Raw genomic sequence first — 26,264 nt, 5'->3', positions numbered from 1 at the left:
ATTGTTTGCATGTTGTCTCTTCCATTAAACTGTGAACTCCTTGAGGGCAGGGACTATCTTTTGCTTTTCTTTATATCCTCATCTCTTAGCACAGTGTCTGGCACACAGTAGGCACTTAACGTTTATCAAATGACTGACTGAATGCCCTTTTCTTCTAAAACTGCACCTCTCAGACTCAACCTCCTCATCTGTTAAAAGCACTACCACTCATTATATACCACACTATTATTTGTTTTGCTTAGACATTAACTTGGAATCGATTGTTTCATTTGTTGTTTGGAATCCAGTTGTTTTACCCATGTGACTTCCCAGCTGAACAGTAAAGTTGTTGAGGACAGGAAACTTGTCTTCTGCTTTCCTCATTCATTCAACTAAATAGCCAATGAGTATTTACTAAGTACTTAACTATACTCCCAACATTATGTTGAGTACATCAAGAGGGATACAAGAAAATAAACATATATGCCCTGCACTGATGGAACTTAGATGACATAACAGAAAAATGGCTGAATTTTTAGTCAGAAGACCTGAGTCCAAATCCCAGTTCTGCTATTTAGGATGTGTATAACTGTGGGCTAGTTACTTAACCCCTCCTGACTTTGATTTCCTCAACTTTAAAGTGTGAGGATTGAGCTGGAATTAAGGTCCCATTCAGGCTCCAGATCTATGTTCCATCAACCAACTGATCAATCAGTTATTTAAACATTTCATTAAGCAACTACTATGTGTCACACAATATTCTTGGTGCTGCTATCAAGAATCTTATATCTTATTGTTCCTCTGTTCTATGAATGGAAATGATATAAACTGAAACAGCTATAATATAAGATTGAATGTAAAAGTCCCAGGAGAGGGGTATAAGATACAACATTAATTCAACAATTCAATAAACATTTATTATTAATTATACACAAAACATTGTGCTTAACTAGGGATACCAAGACAAAAAATGAAGCACTCTCTGGCCTCCAAGAGCTTATATTATAGTAGGCTCTACAATATGTAAACAAAGGAGGAAAGAGCTACATCTGGCATGTGGGTCATGGAAAGCTTCATGAGAGATGTGATGTAAGAAATGGGCATTACATTAATCGCAATGCGTGCTATGAGGTTATACATTTAGCAAGTACTTAATAAATGTACAAAGTGGTTTATTGATTGAACATATAATTGAACGACTAAATGACTGGACCATATGCATATGTAAAATAGAGAGAGATGGAGAGTGTATCCAGGAAGATCATTCCACTCCATTGTACATTATAAAAACATCCCAAGGATGGGAGATAATGTTGTTTATAAATGCTTATTGATTGATCATTAGGTGGATTTTATGAAGAAGCTGAAGTACCTGGAATTAAATATGTCCTGTCTCCCTACCAATTGAATTTGATTGCTACTCCTCTTTTCTTGAAGCCTGGGATACCATTTCCCATCAAGGTGAAATGATTTTTAAATACACAGTTATATTAAAAAAAATATACATGCAGCTACTTCTACCTTATCATGGAAGGCAGTGGAGAGGGGAGGGAGTAGTAAAAATGGGGCAAAAATCTAAAGAAATAGAGTGCACAGAATAGCTATCCAATAGAGACAATTTTCTTCCTCACAGAGTTTTGTTGTTCGGTCATTTTTCAGTCCTGCCTGATTCTTCATGACCCCATTTGAGGTTTTCTTGGCAAAGATACTGATTTGGTCTGCCATTTCCTTCTCGATCTCATTTTATAGATGAGGAAACTGAGGCAAACAGGGTTAAGTGACTTGCCCAGGATCACACAGCTAGTAAGTGTCTGAGGCCAGCTCTGAACTTAAGAAGATGAGTTTTTCTGACTCCAGGTCTGGAACTCTATCCACTGCACCATCTAGCTGGCCCTTTGCACAAAATAGCCACACACACACACACACACACACACACACACACACACACACACGCGCGCGCGCACACACACATACACACACACACACACACACGCACACACGCACACACACTCCTTCTAAATGGGATTGGATTAAGCGTGGAGCAAGAGTGGAACAAGGAGTACCTCTAGCCCGGTGTTGTCTAGGACAAGGAAAGGGGAAGGGAAAGGAATAAGCATTTACTACAGGGATGGGAAAACTCTGGCCCAGATCCAATCCCTGAAGCAAATGCTAAGAAACAGCATCAGATATGCTGGCAGTTAGAAGACTCCATATCCTTTAAGAGTCTTTGGCAGTAAATTCCTATAAAGCCATTAAGGTGGAAATGCTTTCAGGGAAAGTACAAGGCTTACCTTTCTCCTGTCTTTTCTGTGTTTTTCTCTTTGAATGTGCTTCTTTCCCTGTGTGTTTCTCCCTGTACATACATTTCTATGTGTCTATTTGCAGGCCTCTCTGTCCGGCCCTCTACATCTCTCCGTCACTTGCTGTGTCTTTTAGTCTCTTCTCTGCCTTGCTACTTGTTTCTCTCACCGTGTCTGGCTCTCTTTGTCTTGCCTTTCTCTATTTCTTTATCTCTGTAGGTCTATCTTCCGTTCTTCCTTCCTACTTTCCTCTTCCCTTTGTCCTTTTCCTTTAAATGCCCAGGATAATAGAGCTTGCAATTTTGTGAACTGAATTAAATTTATTAGCTATATTGTTGTAGGCAGCTAGGTGGCACAGTGGGTAGAGTACTGGGCCTGGAGTCATGAAGACCTGAGTTCAAATGTGGCCTCAGACATTAGCTTTGTGTAACTCTGAGAAAGTCTAAGTGATTTTCCCTAAGGGATAGTAACCTCTGCCTGCCTCAGTTTCTTCAACTATAAAATAGGGATAACAACATCAACTACTTCCCAGGGTTGTTGGGAAGATCAAATGAGATAATATTTGCAAAGCACTTAGCACAGTCCCTGGCACATAGCAGCTCTTAATAAATACTTGTTTTCTTTCTTATATTCCCAGTCTTTATTTTAAAAATAGATGAGTGGAATGTGTTATATTTTTCCTCTCTAAAAGACAGCCCCATCTATCACCCTCCCTCCCCCCAAAAAACCTCCTTTACACTAAATTATTTCTTTTTTCTGATGTGAGCCCCTCTCAATCAATTTTTTTAAAAGGTAGATTGATAGGTGTCAATTTATTGAAACAATGCATATTTGCAGGGGAGTGAGATGGAGGAGGGAAAATTCTTTCATTGTTACAATCAGAGATTTGTCTTCCAAGGACTTCATTCTCCCTTTCACTCAAGACTAAATTGGGTAAAAGAAAGACTGCTGCTGTCAGGTATCAGAGCTGCTTATCTGCTGATCCCCTGGTGCACTCTTTTCTTAGTATGAAAGTTCTGTTGTATGATGGCAATAAGTATTTATTAAGCACCCACTATGTGTCAGGCACTGAGCTAAGTGCTGAGGCTAAAAAAGGCTAAAAAGAGTCCCTGCCCTCCAGAAGCCGACAGTCTAACAGAGGGGACAACATGCAAACAACAAAGTGAGTCAAGGGGAATGATCATAAATGAAAGCAGTAGAGAGAATGTTGGATGAGGAGTCAGGAGACCTGGGTTCTAATCCTGGCTCTGCTACATATTTGGGCTGTGACTTTGAGCAAATTATCGTAACTTTTTGTGTTCCATCTTTCTAATCTGTAAAACGCAGGGAGGAGGTTGGACCAGATTGTCTCTAAATTTCCTTCCAGCCCTGCCATACTATGAAATATTATTGTGAATGCTCGGAGTCCCCAAGACTGAAGGTCTATTTAAGAAGAATTAAATAGTTAATTTCTCTTGCTGTAAATTGAAGATCCTTCTATTTAATCAAGTGGTGAGCATTTTGTCCTCTGAAATAGGAAGATAGCACAATGGTTAGAGAAATAAGGGTTTTGTATGCTTTTAAAGAAATGGTATCACTTCACCTGGATTTTGGCACTTCTGGCATTTAGGTTCAGGTGAAGGATCCACTTGACCAATTTGTAGGAGGGGTTGTGATAACCCTGAATGCAAAAGCAATTGATGAAAATCAGGAAGAGACCCAAAAAGAGCCCCAGAGAAGTACCACCCATCAAAATAATGGAGTAGCTTTGTTTGTGGTTAATCTTCCATCTCATGTGACAACGCTGGAGTTTAACGTGAGTAGAATTCTCCTAACGGTTGTGCTTTCTAGTACAGTATGTACTTTCTGACTGTGTGTTTTGGCTGGTGTGCAAAACAGATGGGAAATTTTTATACATGAGGCAAGTGAACAGCTCTGCAATTTTACATTAAACATGTGGGAATGGGAGCCACAGTTTAGTTGGCTGAACAAACCTTAAGGGGTATAAATTCATCAAATGTACTTGGTAAATGATTTCTCCTATTGCCACCTCCTGTCCTTATGAGACTCAGAAGAAGTCTGATGAAATGGTGGTTATGGAAAGTGGAGTTTTAAATTCTAAACTGTTGTAATTCTAAGTAGTAGACTCTTTTTTCCATCAGTTGCTCCTTACCATGACAGAATGGGGGAGGGGGAGAAAGTCTAAAGTGATCCTCTCCTCTCCCTCTCCACCCCCCCCTGCTCTCTCTGTCTCTCCTTCTTTCTCCCTCTCTTCTCTCCTCTCTGTCTCTGTTTGTCTGTCTATCTCTTTCTCTCCTCTCCCTCTCAATAGGATGAACTATTTTTCCTTTGACCTTGATCAAGATTATCATCTTCAACAGCAAATAATATTTACATTTCAAGATGAAAATAAAAAATCGGCAGAATGGGGGCTGGCAACCTACAATACATCAAAAAGGTAGTCTGCAGTCAGTTTGTATTTCCTTTCTTTTGAGAAATACTGTCACTTCCCACCCCTCCCTTGAAAGTAGGAGCATGCCGGAGCCAGCTGTAGCTAGCTTGTAAAAGTTGATTGTTTAATTTTCAGAGAGAGCATTTACACCTCAGAAATCAGCAAATGGCACAAATTAGGGCTTGATTTATTCTTTTGTTGATTGTTTTGACTTAAGAAAGTGATGGAGAAAATGTCAATAAGGCAGATTAAATGAAAGTGTGTGGTGGGTAGTTGACATGGTCGCTTCCATAGATAATATAAAGTATATAAAGTATTGTACAAACTTCAAAGCACCATATAGATGTCAGTTAACATGATTATTTATTATTGTTATTTTGCTTACCCAGGCAAATGTTGATCTAGCTGCTCTTCTTTACTCTGAGGGGTTTAATAAATAGGCATGACCACCTTCCCCTTGCCAGTTCTGAAGAAGCATAGGTCCATGAAGCCATAGATTCAAAAGAAGAAGAAAACTTAGAGATCCTTTAATCCAAAGGTTTTTAATTTTTGTGTGTGTGTCATGGACCCCTTTGACATTCTGGTGAAGCCTATGGACCTCTTCCTTCTCAGAACAATGTTTTCAAATGTATGAAATGAAATATATAAGATTATAAATGAAACCAATTATGTTACAATGTAGTTATTAATTTTTTTTAAAAAATACAAATTTATAGACCTCAGGTTAAAAAACACTGATCTAGTCCCCCTGTTCATTTTGTAGCTGATCCCCAAAGAGGTTAAATGATTTGCCTTAAGTCCCAAGGCTAATAAGTAATAAAGCCAGTAGTCCAATTCAGATCCTCTAACTCTACAATTAACCTTCTATATATCCTTCCTACCCACCAGAAGAACAGCAGTCTACAATTTAGGATTATAGGACCATAGATTGAGAGCTGCAATGGACCTTAGAGGTCATTAGTCCAACCCCTTAATTTTAAAGATGAGTAACTTGATTCATGGACAGCTAGGTGGTGCAATGGATAGAGCACCAGGCCTGGAGTCAGGAAGATCTGAGTTCAAAGGTGGCTTCAGACACTAGCTGTGTGACTCTGGGCAAATTACTTAATCCCTATTCACTTCAGTTCCCCATCTGTAAAATGGGGACACATTGGAGAGAGAAATGGCAAACTGCTCCAGTTTTGCCAAGAAAACCCCATGGGATCATGAAGAATTGGACACAAATGAACAGAAACAACCTGGTGCACAGAGGTTAAAAGACTTGCTGACGGTCACACAGCTAGTAGTGAATGAGGAAGGGTTTGAATCCAAATCTTTCTGATTCCAAGTCTAGTGCCCTATCAACTCCACCATGATACACTACTTTTTTTTTTAAAGCTTTTGTTTAGTATTTTATTTTTCTCCAATTAACATGTAAAAACAATTTTTAACGTTCGTTTTTAAAACTTTGAGTTCCAAACTCTCTCCCTTCCTTTCTCCCCCCCACCCCCTTGAGAAGGCAAGCAATTCAATATAGGATATACATGTGTAGTCATGCAAAACATATCCATAATAGTCAGATACACTACTTTTGATAGTTTGCCAAACTTTATTCAAGGAATTTTCTTCTCTTTCAACTTCACCTGTCTCTGCTGTTTTAGGTTTCTTGGGCCTCTCCTCACATTCTTTTTTTTCCTCCTCTGTGGCCTTGGTAAAGTTACTTAGTATTACAGTTTGCCCAGCTGTTAAAACAATGAAACTGTTATTTCTTCCTCTTCTTTCATATGAGGTGTTGTGAAATCTAAAAATTAAGGCAGATATAGATATTTGGATTAAAAAAAGATACATTGGTGGAAACCATTAACATCATAGTCATCTCCCCTTCTTTGTATTTTTTATTCCTTCATTTTTTTTTTTTTTTGGTGAGGCAATCAGGGTTAAGTGACTTGCCCAGGGTCACAGAGCTAGTGTCTGTGTCAAGTGTCTGAGGGCAGATTTGAACTCAGGTCCTCCTGACTCCAAGGCCAGAGCTCTACCCACTTCACCACCTCACTGCCCCATTCTCTGTATTTTTTAAAATAAATATTTTTGATTACTCTGTCTTTCCTATTGCCCTCAGCTCCTCTATTGAGCCAAAAAAAAAATCTATATAGTCTGGCAAAACAAATAGCTATGTTATCCATGTCTAAAAATGCCTGTCTCTCTCTGCATTTTAATTTCCTCACCTCTCAGTCAGGAGGTGAGTGGTACGGTTCATCTTCATTCTTTCGGACTCATTTTATCATTGCATAGATTAGAGTTCTAGCTTTCTCTCTCTCTCTGTCTCTCTCTTTCTCTCTCTTTCACACACACATACACACACACACACACACAGATTATCAACATTCCTCTATATATCCAGATCTATGTAGATCTAGATATGTATCTATATATCTATATATGGATATAGCTGTATCTAGATATATATATATTTATCTAGATATCTAGATATATACATCTATCTAGATATATACATATATCTATCTATAGATTAATTAAAATAATTTTAACCAAGTTTCAGAATGTAAGACGAATCCATATAAATTATCAACATTCCCCTCTCTATATAGTTAGAACTATACCAATATATACAGATTTGTTGATATCTGTATATCTATATATGTATATATAGAGCTATATAGATAGATCTATATATGCAACTGGGTTGAAATTAAGAATTCAATTAATTTTAATTGACTCTCTAAGTCTATCATCATACCATCTGTAAAAAGCAACAATTTTGTGTTCTCTTTGCCCAGCTTATGCCCTCAATTTCTTTTTCTTGTTTTATTCCTATTGCTAGCATTTCCAGTTCCACATTAAATAGCGGTGGTGGTAATGGTCATTCTTGCTTTACCCCAATCTTATTGGAAAGGCCTTTTTTCCCCTACTGCATATAGTGTTTGCTCTGAAATTTAGGGAAATATTATTTATTATACTGAGGAAAGGTCCATTTATTCCTATGTTTCTAGAGTTTTAATAGAACTATGTGCTGGGTTTGTCAAGAGCCTTTTCAGTATCTATTTACATAATCATATAGTTTTTATTATTTATATTATAACATGGTTTATTATGTTTCTAGACTTCCTTATGCTAAACCAACTCTGAATTCCTGTCATAAAACCAACCTAGTTATATTATATCATCTTTCTAATCTGTTATTTTAACCTACTTGCAAAATTTTATTGAAAATTTAATTATTGCTAAATTTATTTCTACTTGTTGCTAAATTTAACTACTTGCTAATATTTTATTGAAAAACTTTACATCAATATTTATTAGGGCATTGGTCTATATTTTTCTTTCTCTGATTTGCTTCTCCTTGATTTAGTTATTAAGACCACATTTGTATCAGAAAGAGATTGGCAGGGTTCCTGCTTTTCTTATTGTTGCAAGCAGTTTATGTATCCTTAGCATTTAGCCCAGCATCTCTCACATAGTAGCCATTTAATAAATGTTTATTGACTGACTGACAGCATTGGAACTAATTGTTCTTTAAACATTTGATAGAATTCACTTGTTAAGTCAGCTAGTCCTATAGTATTTTCCCCTTTAGGAGTTTATTTACGGCTTGTTTAAGGTTTTTTTTTCTCTTTCTTTCTGTTAATGGGTTATTTATATGGCCTATTTTTCTTTGTTAATCTAAGTATTTATTTAAGTATGCTTTTATTTCCTCTATATGATCAGTTTTACTCCTCTTCGATTGTTGCAAGTTGTCCTTTCTCATTTTTGATGTGAAAATTGTGTTTTTCTAACATTATAGTCTTACACCTCTTTGTAATATCCTCACCTCCCTCTTTTCTCTTTTATTAGGTCAGAACTGAAGACCCTAATCTTGCAGAAGAAAACCAAGCTTTCAAAGAATATAGAGCGGTAGCATATTCATCCCTCAGCAAAAGTTACCTTTATATTGACTGGACAGAAAACTTCAAACCTTTACTTGTAGGAGACCACTTAAGCATTACTGTTAAACCTAAAAGTCCATATATTGACAAAATAGCCTTCTATAGTTACTTGGTAAGTACAGCAAATGTCTATTTACTCCCATGAGACATTTCACTGTGTTTTTAGAGAATAGCTTTCAAATGATCCATTACAGGTAAATAGCTTGACTAACTTTTCATCCTATTTTGTCTGACCTGGACCCAGGACCTCTTTGTGTGAGAGGTTACATGGTGATTTAGTCAATTATTAGTCAGTAATAAATATTGGGCACCTACTTTTGCCCTAACATTTCTCAATCTCAAGAATCTCACTGTTTCAATGATAAGAACACCACAAAAGGAATCTATTCATATTTTCACTACAGTAGTTACAATGGTGATTAGAGAACCCAAGTCCTGTACATTTAATGAAACTTGATGATCTCTATTTTAAAAATAAATTTAAAAAGGCTGTCCTTAACATTTGAACAATTTTATGTGAATGGCAAGCCTCATTCTTTATAAATAAAGCTACATCTTTATTTTGTTTCTCTTTTAGGTTTTATCCAAGGGGAAAATAGTTAATTTTGGGACCAGAGAGAGGCTTGAACATTTAACTTACCAAAGTCTAAACATTCCAATAACTCAGGACATGGTTCCTTCAGCCCGGCTTCTGGTCTATTACCTTGTGACAGGAGAAAACAGGGCAGAATTAGTAGCTGATTCAGTCTGGTTAGATGTGGAAGAAAAATGTGGCAATGACCTTCAGGTAAGTATCTCTTGGTCTATTTTCTTCAGGAGCCAGCTCTCTACTTCAATGACCAACCTATGTGTTTCAATATGGTACTCTCCAAAAAATGTGGCTTTCTTTGGATAATCTTTTCTTATTTCAAATTACCTTTTAGGTTCAGCTGTCAAGAAGTGAAAATGTATTTTCTCCTGGACAAGTCCTCTCTCTTAATTTGGTAACACAGGAGAATTCTTGGGTTGCTTTATCAGCTATGGACATGGCCATCTATGGAGTCAAAGGAAAACTCCAGAAACCCCAGGATATGAAAAGAGTTAAGTATGGTAATGCATCATTCATATGATTGTAGTGTGGCTTAGGACTGTGTTTCAGAAATAATATAATAATAATAATTTTTATTAATGAATAATAATAGCTAGCATTTATATAGTGATTTAAAGTTTGGGAAGCCCTTTACAAATATTATCATATTATTTCATTTTATCTTAACAATAACCCTGGGAGATAGGTGCTGTTATTATCCCCATTTTACAGAAGAGGAAACTGAGGCTGAGAAAGGTTACATGACTTGCCCAGGGGCACACAAATAGTAAGTATTTGAGGCCAGATTTGAATTTAGATTTTCCTGACTCCAAGTGCAGTGCTCTAACCACTGCACTGCCCCTTCTGGAGTCCTTAAGATCAGATCATATAATTGGAAGGGACCTGAGATATCATTTAGTCCAGTCATCTACTGCAGGTAGGAGTCTGCCTAAAAACATTTCCAAAAATTAAGGAAAGGATAGGGAATAAGGAATGAAGGGGAATATTCTTTAATTAAAAAATTTGGAACTGGCAATTATTTGAGAAAAGAAGAAAAAATCTGAGATCTCATGAAAATAAAGACATTCTGAGAGTTAGGAGCTAAGAGGAAAGGATATTTGTGGGCAAAAATTAAAAAAAAATATTTAAAGAGACCTGGTAACAAAATGAGTACAAGACTTGGGGATAGTCAATGTAGATGACAACATGGCAATTTTAGATATGTAAGTAGATTGATTTGGCCTGAGAAATACTGTTGGTATTTTTACATTCATTACATTAATCAAGTAATCCTCAAAATTATATTTTAGTGAGCTCTGTTGATACATGTTGAGCTTTCCTCAGGAAAATTTGCCTTAAAGAAGAACTAAAATGCATCCTCTCTCGAAAAAAAAAAGAATAGAAGTTGTTACTATTGTTTATCTAGCAAAGTAATAAATATCATTTATGCCAATTCCCATTAATTTGATTTCAAGGATTTTGCAATATTTTTACTTGCTCTGTTTAAGGAAATATCTGTTGGACTAAATAAGGCCTTAATTAACTCTAGTTTTTAAACAAACATATAATTATTTTGTTACTTCCCTAATTCAAAGTATAAATCAACAAGCTGTTAAGACAAGTCTATTATTTATTAGACTGGGATTTTGCATCAGTCTTCAGTCTGAGAGATGAAGTAGGGAAGATTTTAGAGTAGAGGTGTATTCTGGAAGCTTCTTTGGAGGGCAGGGCTTTGGATCTAGTATTTCATCAGTGTAGAGAACTCTCTGTATGAAAACCTATTCTGATGATGATAAATAGGCAGCTCATCTGTAATTTATAGACCTAGAGAACTGCATGGGGAACTGATGGCTTAAATTATTTGCCCAGAATCACACATCTAGTTTGTGTTAGAAGTTGGCTTAAAATCAGTTTTTCCTAATTATAGTACCAAATTCCTATTCACTATACCATGTTGCCTCTTTATGTTGCAAAGGAGGCATTATGGCTATAAAACACTCCCTGAAATAAATATTTACTTTATGGTTTTGAGAAGGAATTAATCACCCAAACTAGATTAAGATTCTTTGCACTTATAAAATTCTGTGGTGTATGCTCTCTTATACCATTCTATGACCCACAATTGTCTCCAGCTCTAATATTTTATGTTTATAATCTATTACTTGGATAAAACATTGTGAATTCCTCAAATACTAGAGATACCTATGTTCAAAATTAAGGAAGAAGTAGATGCCTGTTGTGAGAATTTTTGGAAATGGTAGTTTTGTTTTATTAACTAACTAGATCAGTTAAAAGCACTAAAGCTTAGAAGGTCTAGTGGGAAGACAGCCAGCCTAGGAATCAGAGGACATGAGTTCAAATTCTGACTCTGACACTTGTTAGTCCCTATGACAGCAGACAAGGCGATTCGACCTGCTGAGTTTCAGTTTTCTCACATGCAAAATGCAAGACTTCTCTTCCTGGGTTACTATGAGAAAAGATTTTTGTAAAGCTTAAAATGCTATAGAATTCAAGTTCCCTGAGACTCTAGAGGGATTCATTTTTTTTGTATTTGTATCTTTGGTCTTTGTATAAATAACAATTGTCTCTGTTTTGGCCAGAAACCCTAAGGGTGTTCCCCTCCCAGTTTGATTATTATTATTATTTTTTTTTTGAGTAGGCAAACTTGGCCATCTTTTGCCTCATTTCTTATCTAGCCTTAAATCGCTGAATAGGTGTTGCCTCAGCCAAACTGAGATCTGGGAAACACCTTAGCTTAAAAAGGCCAAGGGCTCCCATTGCATCTGGGGTGATCTCCAGTCGTCCTGGGCTATGTCTTGCTGCTGGATTCAGATGACCCTGGAGGAGAGAGGGAGACTGATGGCTTTGTGCAGCTCTGTCTCACTTAAATCCAATTCACTTTCAAGCCAAGACATCACCCTCATGATGTCATTGGTCCTCTTTGAGAAGGAAGAACAAGCAACTGTTTTATTGAGATTCCTAGCCTTTAGGACCTCATGTGAATAAGTACATTTGCTATGAGGCTTTAGGACACAATGAAAAAAAGAGTGCACTGACCTGGGAGTCAGAATACCTGGGTTCTGATTCTAGCCTTGACACTGACTAGTTATATAGGATGTCCCTAAAGTCTTAGTTTAATTTTAAGTTTTAATAGCTAGGTAATAAATTTATTCTAATAAATTAATTTATATTATTTTTATTTGTATTATTATTGCATTTATTTATATTAATATAAATATTAAAGTTTAATAAAGCTTTAAGACTTTTGGGATACTCTGTATTACCTTGGATAAGACACTTCAACTCTCTGTTCCTCAGTTTCCATGTCTGGAAAATGGATTAAACAATTTCTGAGATTCCTGCCAGTTCTAAGTTTTCAGAATCTATGAAACTTCCCCTATTAAAATCAGCTCATGATTTTGCCTTCTTGTTATAGGTAATGCGAGTTTTTGAAAAAAGTGACCAGGGGTGTGGTGCTGGTGGAGGTCAGGACAGTGCAGATGTGTTTCATTTAGCAGGACTTACATTTCTTACCAACGCTAACACAAAAGACTCACAAGAAAATGGTAATGTGTTCATAATTTATTCTATGATTACATTTGGATTTATCTTTTTAGTGGACCATGATTTTATTGTTTTTAATGTTTTCACGATAATGGAGACGAGGAAGAATATGTCATACAAAGACTGGTTAATGGAAGTAGAGATATTTAAGCTGGAGAAGAGCAAATTAAGGAGGGGAGGGACATAGTAGCTGTCTTCCAGTATTTAACAAGCCATCATATGGAAGAGAGAGTGTGTTTGGATTGCTTGGTCCCACAGCACAGAATAAGGAATCGTGGGGTGGAAGATGAAGAGAGGCACATTTTAGCTGTATAAGAAAAACTTCCTGACAAGGCAATTCGAAAGTGAAATCAGCTGTCTTGGAAGGTAGTAGAGTTTTTTTTAAGCAGAAGGCTAGACAAACCCTTATTGGGGATATTGTAGAAGAGTTTCCTATTCTGATGTGTGCTGGAGCAAATGATCTCTTAGGCCTCTTCTAGGCAGAGGTATACTGGTCAATGAATGATTAAGAATTGAGTCTCTGGGGGAAAAATGTACCTACGACCCACTTTTGAGTTTAATCTGTATTATTAACATTTTCTCTAGCATTGTTTTATAAAGCTAGATCACCAGCAAATCAATAAATCAAGACCTGGTTTGAAGTGTTTGCCATTTTTGAGGAATAATTGTGTAAAGTGAAAGTTTAACAACCTACTCTTGAGGGCTGGTTTGAGCTGGCTCCAACATAACCACACCTCCAAATCTGAGATACTATGACATGATTGTAGCAGTAAACAAATGAGTGAATGAATGAACAAATAAGTAAATGAAAAATAAAATAGAATTCTTACCTTAGGCTTAGGAACTTTTCTGCAATGATACAGTTTATGATGAAAAACAAATCTTAACCTGAAATATTGAATATGATTTTAAAATATAGATAATTTCATAGAAAATGTATTAAAATTTTTTTCTTTCTCTACCTCCCTCCCCTTTCTTAAAAACAGATAAGCCTTGTAAGGAAATACTCAGACCAAAGAGAAATCTAAAAGAGGAAATTGATAAACAAGGTACTCGGAAAATTTTGTTGGATTACAAAGAGTATATGGTTGTATAATTTTGGAAACTGGATACATTTTAAAATTATATTCCCCCCTTCCTTATTTATAAACATAAAAAGTGAGATTCCCTAGAAACTGTCAGAGCACTTCCCCCTGTGGTATTAACATGAATTTAAGATGAATTAATTAGTTAATTAATGTACTTGAATTCCTGTTTACTTACCATAGCCTTTATATAATCAACATTAGACAATAATTAATTAAAATTTACTTTAATGAAAATATTATGTTGGGTGCTAGGAAGATGCAGAGGTAAATAAGATGTGTCTCTACCGTCTAAGTTTATGATGCAGTAAGGGACAGAAGACATTGACATAGGTAAATATAATATAAATTAAATTATAATTTATAAGAGCTGTATGAAGTGCTAAGGTATATCAAGTGATCTACTTCTTGCTAAAGAAACTTGATCTGGGATAAATAGTCCTAGATTACTTGAGTCTCCATAGCTTTATAAACTTTAGATCTTGCTCATCTAAAAAAGTATCTTTCTTCCTTTGCAGCTAAACAATAGTTAGATCCAGCTGTCCAGCAGCACAAGTATTATAATGATCCTCATTTTTTATGATGGGACTAAGATTCAGGGAGGTTAAGTAACTTGCAACAAAACTGTGGCCATATGCTAGTAAGTCGCACACACTAATATGAGTCATTAGCAGATAAGTGGCATAACCAGAAAGAAAAACAAGGTCTCTATTGTATAACATGGGTTCTACAATAACTCTGGAGCTCCCCCCAGAGGCATGGGTATGGTGAATCAATACCCTGAGCCATACTACACCACCCTCCTCCCAGTCTAGTGCTAGGTGGAAAACCCAGAAAACCTTTAAACTTTTCTAGGCCTCACCTTTCTTTTGGACACCTCTACTCTAGACATCCTTCTTCCTGCAATATCCTTCCTTTTCTGGACTTTCCAATGCCTAGAACCTTTCATACAAGCAAACTTTCACACCCCAAGCAACCTGACAAATTTGTGCCTCTGCTTGTGGCAGAGGTAGGAAACACATCAGATACACCTGAGTAAGACTCCCACCTCTGGCCCTTGTCTACATTATGGAGCCTCCTTGTTGTATTGAATAGAACCAGGTGTCCTTGTATTGAACTTGGAAGGATGACAAGGATCTGCCATAACTTGGGTATCAGATCAGGAGGGTGGCTTTCATAGCATCACTGATCCCTTTCCTCTTCTTCCTCCTCTCTTTCTCTTCCTTCTTCTCTTTCTCCTTCTCCTTTCTGTATGAATGAAGATGAGTCTTTAAAACAGATTTTTAGACTACCTAGGAAGAAGTTGACTTCATAGCTTTTTAAAAAATCCCTTTAGTCCCTAACCCTACAAAGCCTCCCAAGGTTGCTAATAATAAAATACTATTATCTTCCTCCTCCCCTTCATCTTCTTCCTCCTCCTCTTACTTTTCTTCTTCTTCCTCCTCCACTTCAGGAAAGTAAGTGAAATCAGGACAAAGTTACCAGCAACTCCACTGACACATTCATTTCTGGCCCAGATCCAACCAAAGTGTTTGTGGCTGCTGGTGAGAAGGGCCTATCTCTCCCTATCTCCCCTTACCAAAATGGTAGGCAGGAATTTAGTACTATTGATACCCTACAGTTTTCAGACTCAACAAATGACCTCAGCTATTCTATAATCATCGTCAAGTCATGTAGTGATGATTTTAATTGGTTGGTTTATCAATGCTGTTTGTACTGATGCTGACTGACAGCTGAGCCAACCAGAGACAGAGATTAAAAAGCATCAGAGGATGCTAGAGTCTTTCTTTTCTTCCTCTCTTGTGATTAAATACAAGAAGGTCCAGGGCAGCAATCTGAAGATGCAGAGTACCCGCTGCCCCTGGAACACCAGGGCAAACAGCCAGACTCAGAATCCTCCCACTCCTAAGAGTTCTTTATTGTTCATGCTACTTCATAAGTGCAGGTGTCAGTATAGGGGTGGGAAGAGATCAGGCAGAGCTTCCCTCTCACTTCTGGATGTTCCCAAATGTTCCAGTGTTGTTATATCTCTACTACCTCCTAACCATCCCCTCAGGCTGTTTTCTTGATGGTTCTTTGAATGTTTAAGGTTAATGTTACCAGGATTAATGTTAAGGGAGACAGTGGAAGGTCCTGGGGTAGAAATGGAGAGAATCATGGGGGACCACATGGTATAATTTGTCCTGAGCCAGAATCCTCTAAGGGCAGCTCTGTTTATGTTTGACATCTGTTTTTCTGGTAAGAAACAAACATGTATAGCAGTTTAATTAAAAATGCATTGAGACTTCAGTAAGTGCACATCTGTTATTGATTACAGCTTCTAAGTACAAAAACCTCCGTGTTCGGTCATGCTGCTATGATGGTGCCCATCAAAGCCATGAGACCTGTGAACAACGACTTGCCAGAGTTAAAGAGGGAAAGTATTGCATTGAAGCATTCAAGAATTGCTGTCTTTTGGCATCACAAATACGTTCTGAAGACAATATTAAAATTTTGTTATTGGGAAGAATTTGTAAGTTCAAAAACTTTATACTAATTTTAATCTCAGAGTTGGGAGCATAGAAATGTCACAAAGATAAAAAATAATGGTGATGATAATAATACCAATAATAGCCAAACTAACACAGACCTTAGAAATATATTATTAATAATGATAACTTACTTTTATATATCATTGTATGATCACAAAAGAACTTTTACAAACATTTCATTTGGTTTGTTTCTTGAATCAAACCTGAAAGATAGATAGGAGGGATATTGTTATTTCCATTTTACAGGTGCAAAAAATGAGGCTCAAAGTGGAAAGGCTCTTGGATGGAGTTGGAATGCCTTGTTCAGTGTCATTCAGCTAGCAAATAGCTTTGCTGAGATATAAAGTCCTGCTAAATGACACACAGCTACACTGTTCTGACCTCTACCAGCACCATAATTCAGATCACTTAAAAAAAACAAACTTTATTACTTATACATGAAGGCAAAATCATAAGCTGATTTTAATGGGAAGAATTTCCTAGATTCAGAAAACTTAGATCTAGAAAGAACCTCAGAAACTGTCTATTTTCCAAATGTGGAAACTGAGGTCCAGATGTCCAAAGTATCTTGTCTAAGGTAATACAGGGTGGCCAAACTAGATTTTCTGAGATTCATTCCAGTTCTAAAAATCTATGGTATACATTCTAAGCTATGCTGTTCTTTAACCCAAGGTTCTTTTCAGCTCTAATGTTCTGTTGTTTTATGATTTATTATTTGAATAAAATTCTGTGAACTTACATATCTCAACAATGCCTAAATACTAGATAACCCTGTGATAAAAATTAAAGGGAAAATAGATTCTGGTTATGAGAATGATTTTTTGGAAATAATGATTTGATTCTATTAACTAGCTGATTCAGTTAAAGGCAAGCCTATAGAAATCATCTTAAGAGTTCTATTCCATATGACAACTCTCATTAAGTGTTCATAGAGAAAGTCCTCAAATACTTTTCTGTAATTGTCCTTTTGGTTTCTTGAGACTCTAAGCCTTAAAGGTCTCATGTAAATAACTTCATTTGATTTGAGACTTCAGGACAAAATGAAAAGAGTAAACTGAACTGGGCATCAGGAGACCTGTATTCTAGTTTCAGCCTTGCCACTGATGAGTTAAACGGGTGTCCCAGAAATCTTAGTGCAGTTCTAAGCTTTAATAGATGGAAGTAAAGCAGGAGAGTGCACAAAGACATGGAGACAGGAAATAGAAGAAGGTAAGGTTGATCAGAAAGTAGAATGTGTTAAGAAGACAGTGGGTAAGGAAAAAATTGAATGTTCGAGAAACAGGTGGTAGTTGAATGGGTAAGTTTCTGTAGTAGATAAGAAGGGATGTGATTAGGGCTGCAGATAGAATGGTCAATCTTCTCAAGAAAAGGGGCTACCTCTTCTACCAAGACTGGAACAAAGGAGGAAGAATAGGAGATGATATTGAGAAGTTTTGAGATCTAGATTTGGAGAGACAAGGGTATTCACAGTGAGTGGCCTTCATTTTGGGGGTAAAATATGAAGACAGGTCCTTGGCTAAAGAGAAGAATATTTTGCCAACAACATGAGATAGATAGTGTTAGAATCATTTCAGGTATATGGGAATTCATTTATTACAATTTCAAAATTATTGTATTTCTTAAATTCCAGGTGCTACTAGAAAAGAAATTTAATTTATCGAACATGTCTTTTTAAAATTTAAGTCATATCCTATTTTGATACTAAGTAAATGACTCACATTCCAGAAGAGACTAGTGATTAAGGCTAAAAAGTTATGTCTATATACAATATGTTAATTTGTTTTTACATATTTTGAATACACTTTTTTTTTTTTTTAGATTTTAAGGCTCTGATGGGGATTGGCAAACCAGAAATTCGAAGCTATTTTCCTGAAAGTTGGTTATGGGAAGTCTACAATGTTCGTTTAAGGTATTGTAGTATTTTGATTTTACTCTTGGAAATATTATAAGGATACAAAAATTGGAAAGTTATTGCCTTAAAGAATGTATCAGCAGTTCTTTTGAGAATAAAAAGTGACATCATCCCTTTCTAATGTGCTTTTTAAAAAAATGAACTTTTTTTGTTGTTATGAAAAACTGTCTATATTTCTCTTCATCCTATCCCACCCCCATTTATTCTATTCTCTCCTTTGACCTTGTCCCTCCTCAAAAGTGCTTGCTTCTGATTACCCCCTCCCCCAATCTGTCCTCCCTTCTATTATCCCTCCCTCTCTTATCCCCTTCCTCCCTATTTTCCTTTAGGGTAAGATAGATTTCTATACCCAATTGAGTGTGTATGTTATTCCCTCCTTAATCTAAATCCAATGAGAGTAAGATTCATTCATTCCCTCTCACCTTCCCCCTTTTCCCCTCCATGGTAAAAGTTTTTCTTCCCACTTTTTTGTGAGATGATTTACCTCATTCTACCTCTCCCTTTCTCCTTCTCTCAGTACATTCCTCTCTCATCCTTTAATTTTATTTTTTAGATATCATTCCTTCATATTCAACTCACCCTGTGCCCTTTGTTGTTATATATATGTATATATATACATATATAATATATATATATTCCCTCTTACTACCCTAACACTGAGAAAAGTCTCATGATTTACAAATATCATTTTTCCACATAGGAATGTAAATAGTTCAACTTTAATAAGTCCCTTACATTTCTTTTCCTTGTTTACCTTTTCATACTTCTCTTGAATCTTGTATTTGAAAGTCAAATTTTCTATTTAGCTCTGGTCTTTTCATCAAGAATGCTTGAAAGTCCTCTATTTCACTGAATTTCCATTTTTCCCCCTGAAGGATTATATTCAGTTTTACTGGGTAGGTGATTCTTGGTTGTAATCCTAGTTCCTTTGACCTCTGGAATATCATCTTCCAAGCTCTCCGATTCCTTAATGTAGAAGCTGCTAAATTTTGTGTTATCCTGATTGTGAAAAACAAATGTTTTGGGGGAGCTAGATGGATAAAGTACCAGTCCTGGAGTCAGAAGTTCCTCAGTTCATATCTAACCTCAGACACTTACTAGCTATGTGGCCCTGGGCAAGTAATTTAACTTCGATTGCCACCCCCTCCCCTAAAAATATACATTTCCTTATCAGCCAGGTAGTTTGGGGCCAAGATAACATTACAAAGTATCTGAGCTCATTGTAGAACTTTCAATATCTGTTGGGGCAGAGGACCACCTCCTAAGTGTGATCCAAAGCAGATTAAAATGTAATTGGGAAATATTTAACAAAATAAATAAGAACATAATAGCACATAGATAATGATAGTATGTAGTTTTCTAGGTCAAGATGCAGCCTACAAGGATCTTACACCTGGTTTAGTGGCCTCATTTTTTATACCCCCTGGACTGTATAGCTCAGGCTCAGTAGACAGCCTTAGCTAATACTAACTCCCCAACAGTGATCTTTATCCAGTTCAAATGCATAAATTGAATGTTAAATCAGAAACGATTTTGGAGCATAAAATGTGAGACCTATAAGGTGCCTAAACACAGAATGTTATGACATAGAATATAGACTGTTGGAAACCTTAAAGATAATTTAGTTCAACTTCTTTGTTTTACAGATGATGATATTGAACTTTTGAGAGGTGAAATTACTTTCTCAAAGTCATTGTACTCATAGGAGCATAAATTTAGAGCTAGAAGCAATCTTAAAGGCCATTAAATCCAACCTTCTCATAAAGGAAATAATACCCAAGGAAGTTAAGTGACTTGCCCAGGGTTGTATAGCTAGTTAAGTGTTTAAAGTGAGATTTGAACATAGATCTTTTTGAATCCACATCTGTTGTACTATGTACTATGCCACTCTGCCTCCATGAATTAATGGCAGAAACTAAGACAGAACCCAGATTTTTTTGTTCATCTTATCCTCTTTCTACAACACTGGAATTTATCTCTGTATGTCCAATGCCATCTCTTCATAATTCAGATAAAAGGAGGGAATTTCCCTACCAAGAAATGTAAGTCATACAAAATTTCATTTAACCAAGAAACAAGGAAGATATTGTATTCTATTAATTGATTTTTCTTGTTCACTCAGGTTTAACTGGGAAATTCAGTCCTTCAGCCTAGGTGGTTGAGAATATGATCAAAATATAGCATTCCATTTCCCTGCCTTTAGCAAGTAGAATACACTAAACATTCTTTGATATTAATTTGATTGCTGAGAATCTCAAGCCATCCTTCTGAACAGGAACACATTATAAACCACATCAGAACTGAAGGTAGAGACAATCTAGGAGAGTAAGTCAAATATGTTCTAAAACTAGAACATTGACCTAGAAGTTTTTTTTTCTTTTTAAAATAAATCCTTGGTGTGAACTTGTCAGCTTATAATTTATTCTTATCCTAATAGCGGAAGGAAGCAAAATTCTAAGTACTTGACAGCTTTGGGTTACAGATAGTTAAGTTCCTATTGTATAGGAATGTCATGAAACATCTGAACCTTTAGGTACAGGTTTCCATTGACGCTACCTGATTCCATAACTACTTGGGAGATTCGAGCTATTGGCATTTCAGACAAAGGTAAACAGCTTTATCTAATTTACTTCAAACATGAGGTGTGTCTTTTTGTTATCTCATAAAATATCAGTTTCCTCTTGGATAGTAATAACTGACTATAAAAAGCATAATAGTTATTTTTAAAGTAATTTTTATTATAAACATAATCATTGTCCAAGAAAATGTTCAAGTAAACCAAGGAATAAAATCATTCCTTAAACCATAAAATCCAAATTATTTATGGTTTGGCAAATGAAAAACATTTATGTATACATTTGCATGTATACATGCATACACATATATATGTATACATATGTAGAATTTTCAAATTACAAAATTACTCTTTTAATTACTTTAACAAAATAATAATATCCCATTTGCTTCTATGTTTTCTTTCTATCTCCTTCCAATCTATGTCCTTATCAGATTCTGTTGGGGGTTTTTTAAATGGTCGTATTTGGGGGTGAGATGTTCTGATTCAACTTTCTTCATTCTTCACATATTTTATAGTTATAAAGCACTTTGCATACATTATCTTATTAGAGCTTCACAACAACTGGGCATGAATCATTATACCTATTTTATGGAAGAGAAAATTAAAATAAAGATAAAACAACTCTCCCAAGGTCATACAATTATTTAGTTTTAGCGATGAGGACATTTTAAGTTAGCATACTCATTCCCACTTGATATTTTTAAGAGCCTCCCTGTGAGTTGGAAATCTTTCTTCTGTTTGAATCTTATATAATACCTTTACCATGATACTGGTGATGACCACTCAGTAACTTAAATTAAATTATTCTGGAAATTCGTAAAATATGTGTCACTAAGTAAAAATCTTAGGGATGTGGGAGGAATGGAGGGAGGAATATGGCCTGACCTTCCTCCTTAAATGTTGAGGACAGCTACATGCTAGAGTTTTATTTTGTAGTGAGAAAGACCTGTCAGGATATTAGGAAACATATTGTTTTCCAGAGCTCAGGCCCAGTAAGCAGGCTGCACCCTGAGCTTGGCACAACAACAATCCTTTGTGTTCATCCTCTGGCTGATGACAGCCACAGCAAAATCCCAGAATTGTTTCCCACCAGCATCAGATGATCTCTGAGCTTGGAAAAGCACCTGTAGTACCCATGTTTGGGTCATGAAGCCCTGCCTGTGAATCAAACTTGTCACATTGTTGCCATTACCCTTCATTGTCAGGGCTAAGCTCACTGCATAGCCATTGGTATAAGTCTTTCTATTTTCTTTTTTCTTTTTTTGGCTAGGCAATGGGGTTAAGTAACTTGCCCAGGGTCACACATCTAGTAAGTGTTACGTGTCTGAGGCAGGATTTGAACTCAAGTCCTCCTGAATCCAGGGCTAGTGCTCTATCCACTGCGCCACCTATACCTAGCATTGGTATAAGTCTTGAGATCTCCCCACACAGCCTCAGGTCCCACCCACTAGGGACAGGGCTCTGGCACATGTCCTTGCTTGCAAGTCATTTCCTTCACTTTGAAATTAAATTTCTGTTTGATCCCTTACTCTCCTGTCTCTAACCTGTTTTGTTTGGCTCCGGCCACCCATAGGTTAGAGGCCAGTTCCAGTCCAGTTGACAGACCTTAGTTCAAATTCTACCCTAAGCACTTGTGTTTCCACTGGGCTGGAACCAATTACTATGTTTTACATAATTTTAACTTCAAATAGTACAACTTTGAATACATGCGACCAGTTAAGGGGATGTGTTGTTTGCACTAATGAAGACTTGGCTGTAGTTAAGTGAACCTGAGCAAGTTGCTTAACCTCTTCAAGCCTGTTTCCTCATCTGTAAAATGTGGATAATAATAGTCCCTACCTCATAGGGTTGTCTGGAAGATCAAATGAGATAACCTATGTAAAGTGCTTTGCAAACCTTAAAGTGCTACTAAAACACTTGCTATTGCTATTATTATTTATTATTATTATTATTAAAGTGAATGTTTGTAAAATGTTTTAGAATTGATAATGTGATCTGAGTTCCCTAATAAGATTGCTGCATATTCTATTGGGTTTCTTAGGTATATGTGTTGCCGAACCACTCCAGGTAAAAGTATTGAAAGACGTCTTTTTGGAGATGCATATTCCCTACTCTGTGGTTAGAGGAGAACAGATTCAAGTGAAGGGAACTGCTTACAACTACAGGAGCTCTGAAATGAAGGTGAGTAGGGATTCTAACTATTGATGAAAAGGACACATAAGAAGGAATCTTTCAAGCTGCTGAGGGTTGGGAAGCCTAGGTCTAGCCCTTCTCTGCACATTTTATCCAATCCAAAGAATTTTATCTTTCAGCCCTTTGGATAAGAGATACACTTTGGGGGAGGGGGCAGTGGAAAGTGTGCTCTGGATGCTTTTTCACAGCAAAAGAACTTGAGATGACATTCATCTTTATTCTTAGTTTTGCCTCCAGTCATGTTCTCCAAATCCCTTCTGAAGTAGTACCTCTCTGACATGTTTCCTTAACTGATTACAACTCCACTGTTCCTTAGAGTATATTTGAAGTATTATAGAAGAGACAGCACAGTAGAGTGGAGAAAGCACTTGGCCTGGAATCAGAGAAACTGGGTTTGAGTACTGGTTTTGTCACTTGCTAACCATATATTCTCAGGCAATGCATTTAATCCCCCTGGGCCTCAGGTTTTGTTTTCTCCCCTCCGTTAAAAGAAAAAAAAAAAAAAAAGAATGGGTTGGATCACATGACCTCTAGATGTCTAAGCTTCAATTCAAGCCCCCAGCATGGTCATTGTGAGAGTCAAAGGAGGTAAGAGATTTAACAGTATGTCATAAACCAGACTTTACAAATGGGAAGGGTTATTATTCTATGTTTTTGATTCTTGTGTTCTAGGCTCTAGTCTGAGCTCTAGTTATGACTATCTAACTCAATAACTTTGTGTAAATCATTATGTCCCTCTGGGCCTCTGCTTCTCCATCTGTAGGATTTCAGAGTTGGGAGGCATAGCATTGGCTATCTAGGCCACCCCATGTACACGGCAAGTGAGAAACTCAGTTCATAGATGAGGAAACTAAAGAGAAGGGAAGTGACTTGTTTAATGTCACCTAATGAGTAAGTGTCAGAGTCTGGCCTCAAACTCAAGTCTTCTCATTTTAATCCCAGTATCCTTTGCTCAATACCACACAGTGCTCAATGAATATTTGTGGAATTGGACCTCGTTGAATTGAATGATTCTAATGCAGATTTTTAAAGTTTAAATTTTCTATTCCAAACTTAACAAATACCTCCCAAAACGAACATTTCTATGTATAAAGTAGAACTCAAAAGAGGATTTCACATGAAACTGTGAGCCTCTATTCCATACCACTTGTTTTTTTAAATCTACAAAATAAATCCAATCCATTACTTTCAAAACTGCCCTGCTTGCCTCTACTTCCTTCTGAACCACCATCTCATCTCCTCCGTGCACTTTCTCAGCTGTTTCAATGATTCTTTTCTTTTTTTCTTTTCTTCTTTTGTAGGCATCACCATTGCCACAGTCTTTTCCCTCTCATCTTGAATCAATCCCTTCTCTATCAGGAGATGAGTAGCAAGCTTCATCCTAGGTTCCCATAGAGATGTAGTTAATCACTGCTCTGACCAGAATTCTTCAAGTTGTCATTCTTTATGATGTTGATGTCATTAAATAAACTGTTCTCCCATTTCTGTGCCCTTCACTCTACATCAGTCTAAACTCACTAGGATTCTATCTTTCATAATTTTTCATGGTACAATAATATTTTATTACTGAATGATTTTAATAATGTAGTAGTGCTATAAAATTATTTAGAACCTGGTCTCATCATGTAGATACTGTAAGCAGCAGGAGGAATTCTTGCTGTCAATATAAAATATTCTGATCAGTGGATTAATATAATTTCTAATCTTTGGTATTTCAGTTCTGTGCTCAAATGTCTGTGGGTGAAGGAATCTGTCTGGCTGGAAGTTCCTCTTCTCATCAGCAAGGGATGAAGCATACTCAGTGTGTTCAGAAGAATATAGAGGGCTCTTCTATTCAGTCAGTTATGTTTAATATTCTGCCATTAGAATTGGGTCTTCATACTATCAACTTCACACTCAACACACCATATGGAAAAGAAATCTTGGTGAAAACCTTACGAGTAGTGGTAAGGAAAATGGTTGCATTTTTAAAACATTTTTTTACTTTCAAATAGTTATATTCTTTGATAATTTATGGCATGTTGCCTAATGTACATATGTTGCATACTATGGATATCATCCTATTAATGTTTTCAAAATGATTTTGTATCTGTGATATAATTTTAGGCCTACTGAAGCTCTTTGAAGTAGGCAGGACTGGCATTGTTTTTTTTTCTTTGACAAATGAGTAAACTGAGGCTCAGTGAGATCAGATAACTTATTCAAAACCACACAACAATTCCCACCTAGTGGGAGAAATGGCACTGATATTCGTGATGTTTCTAATTCCTGATGAAAATAGTGGCCCCTAAAGTTATAACCGTTTTAGTAAATTTGATTGAGATTCTGACAGAAGAGAAAGAAGACAGGATTTAGAGACCACAGACGGGGGTTAAATCCCTACCTGCTATTAATGACCTGTGTGTCATTCAATTGCTCAGATTGTTTCCTCATCTGTAAAACAAAAGGGTTGGAACCCAGCACCCAATTAGGCCAACCCACACGCCTAACAAGGGGTTTCTATCTTCATTTTTATAGATGAAGAAGCTGAGTTTAATTTTTTTTTCAGAACTTAACAAATACTTTCCATCCACAAAGAGCATTTCCTTATATAAAGGAGAACACAAAAAGAGGATTGTACATGAAACAATGAATCTCTTTCTTTATACCACTTGCTTTTTAAAATATATATAATAAATTCAGCATTGTAATTTATTATAGGAAGCACAGACAAGTGGGATGGATCTCTAAGCTCTCTCCCATCTCTAAATTCTATTGTGAGGGAGATATCCTTTCTCAGTTTGCACAGTGAGGAGGAAAATATCCACTCCCCTGACCTTGGGCCCTGTGGTGTTCTTCAATTGCTTGTTTACTACAACCACACACGAACTCATCTCTCCAGTCATCACTGGGCATAGGGACGGGATCAGATGGTAAGGGCTCTGGAAACCATGTCATAACATGAATAGCTATAGAAACTCATTTGACCAGTGGACAACTTGGTCAGGAAGCCTTTCTTTATATTAAACATACATTTGTGTTCCTGGAACTTGCACCCCATTGATCCAAGTTCTACCCTCTGAAACCTCCTGATACAAGCCTACAGCTCCTTTCTCCCTCTGATAGTCCCTCAGATATTTGAGGACATAAATCATACCTACTGTAAGTCTTCTATTCTTCAGGCTAAATGTCCATTGATTTTTTAATCTTCCTGATTAAGA

The 26,264-nt window shown here is 36.5% G+C and overlaps 1 protein-coding gene across 1 annotated transcript in view; it reads left to right on the top strand.

The window, feature by feature from the left end:
• Positions 1-26,264, top strand: part of LOC114047344 (complement C5-like) — a 120,548-nt gene that overhangs the window by 23,854 nt on the left and 70,430 nt on the right. The window contains exons 10-21 of the mRNA XM_027868145.1: positions 1,325-1,440; positions 3,889-4,074; positions 8,542-8,745; positions 9,211-9,420; positions 9,557-9,712; positions 12,638-12,767; positions 13,752-13,814; positions 16,168-16,362; positions 18,200-18,290; positions 20,827-20,900; positions 22,913-23,052; positions 24,783-25,010. Coding sequence (XP_027723946.1) covers positions 1,325-1,440; positions 3,889-4,074; positions 8,542-8,745; positions 9,211-9,420; positions 9,557-9,712; positions 12,638-12,767; positions 13,752-13,814; positions 16,168-16,362; positions 18,200-18,290; positions 20,827-20,900; positions 22,913-23,052; positions 24,783-25,010 — 1,793 coding nt within the window. The remainder of the gene's footprint in view (positions 1-1,324; positions 1,441-3,888; positions 4,075-8,541; positions 8,746-9,210; positions 9,421-9,556; positions 9,713-12,637; positions 12,768-13,751; positions 13,815-16,167; positions 16,363-18,199; positions 18,291-20,826; positions 20,901-22,912; positions 23,053-24,782; positions 25,011-26,264) is intronic.

Source organism: Vombatus ursinus, unplaced genomic scaffold (assembly GCF_900497805.2).
Source record: "Vombatus ursinus unplaced genomic scaffold, bare-nosed wombat genome assembly UNPS02014786.1, whole genome shotgun sequence".
NCBI classification, from domain to species: domain Eukaryota; kingdom Metazoa; phylum Chordata; class Mammalia; order Diprotodontia; family Vombatidae; genus Vombatus; species Vombatus ursinus.
The sequence above is the reverse complement of the archived record's forward strand: the minus strand, read 5'-3'. Positions and strand labels throughout refer to the sequence as shown.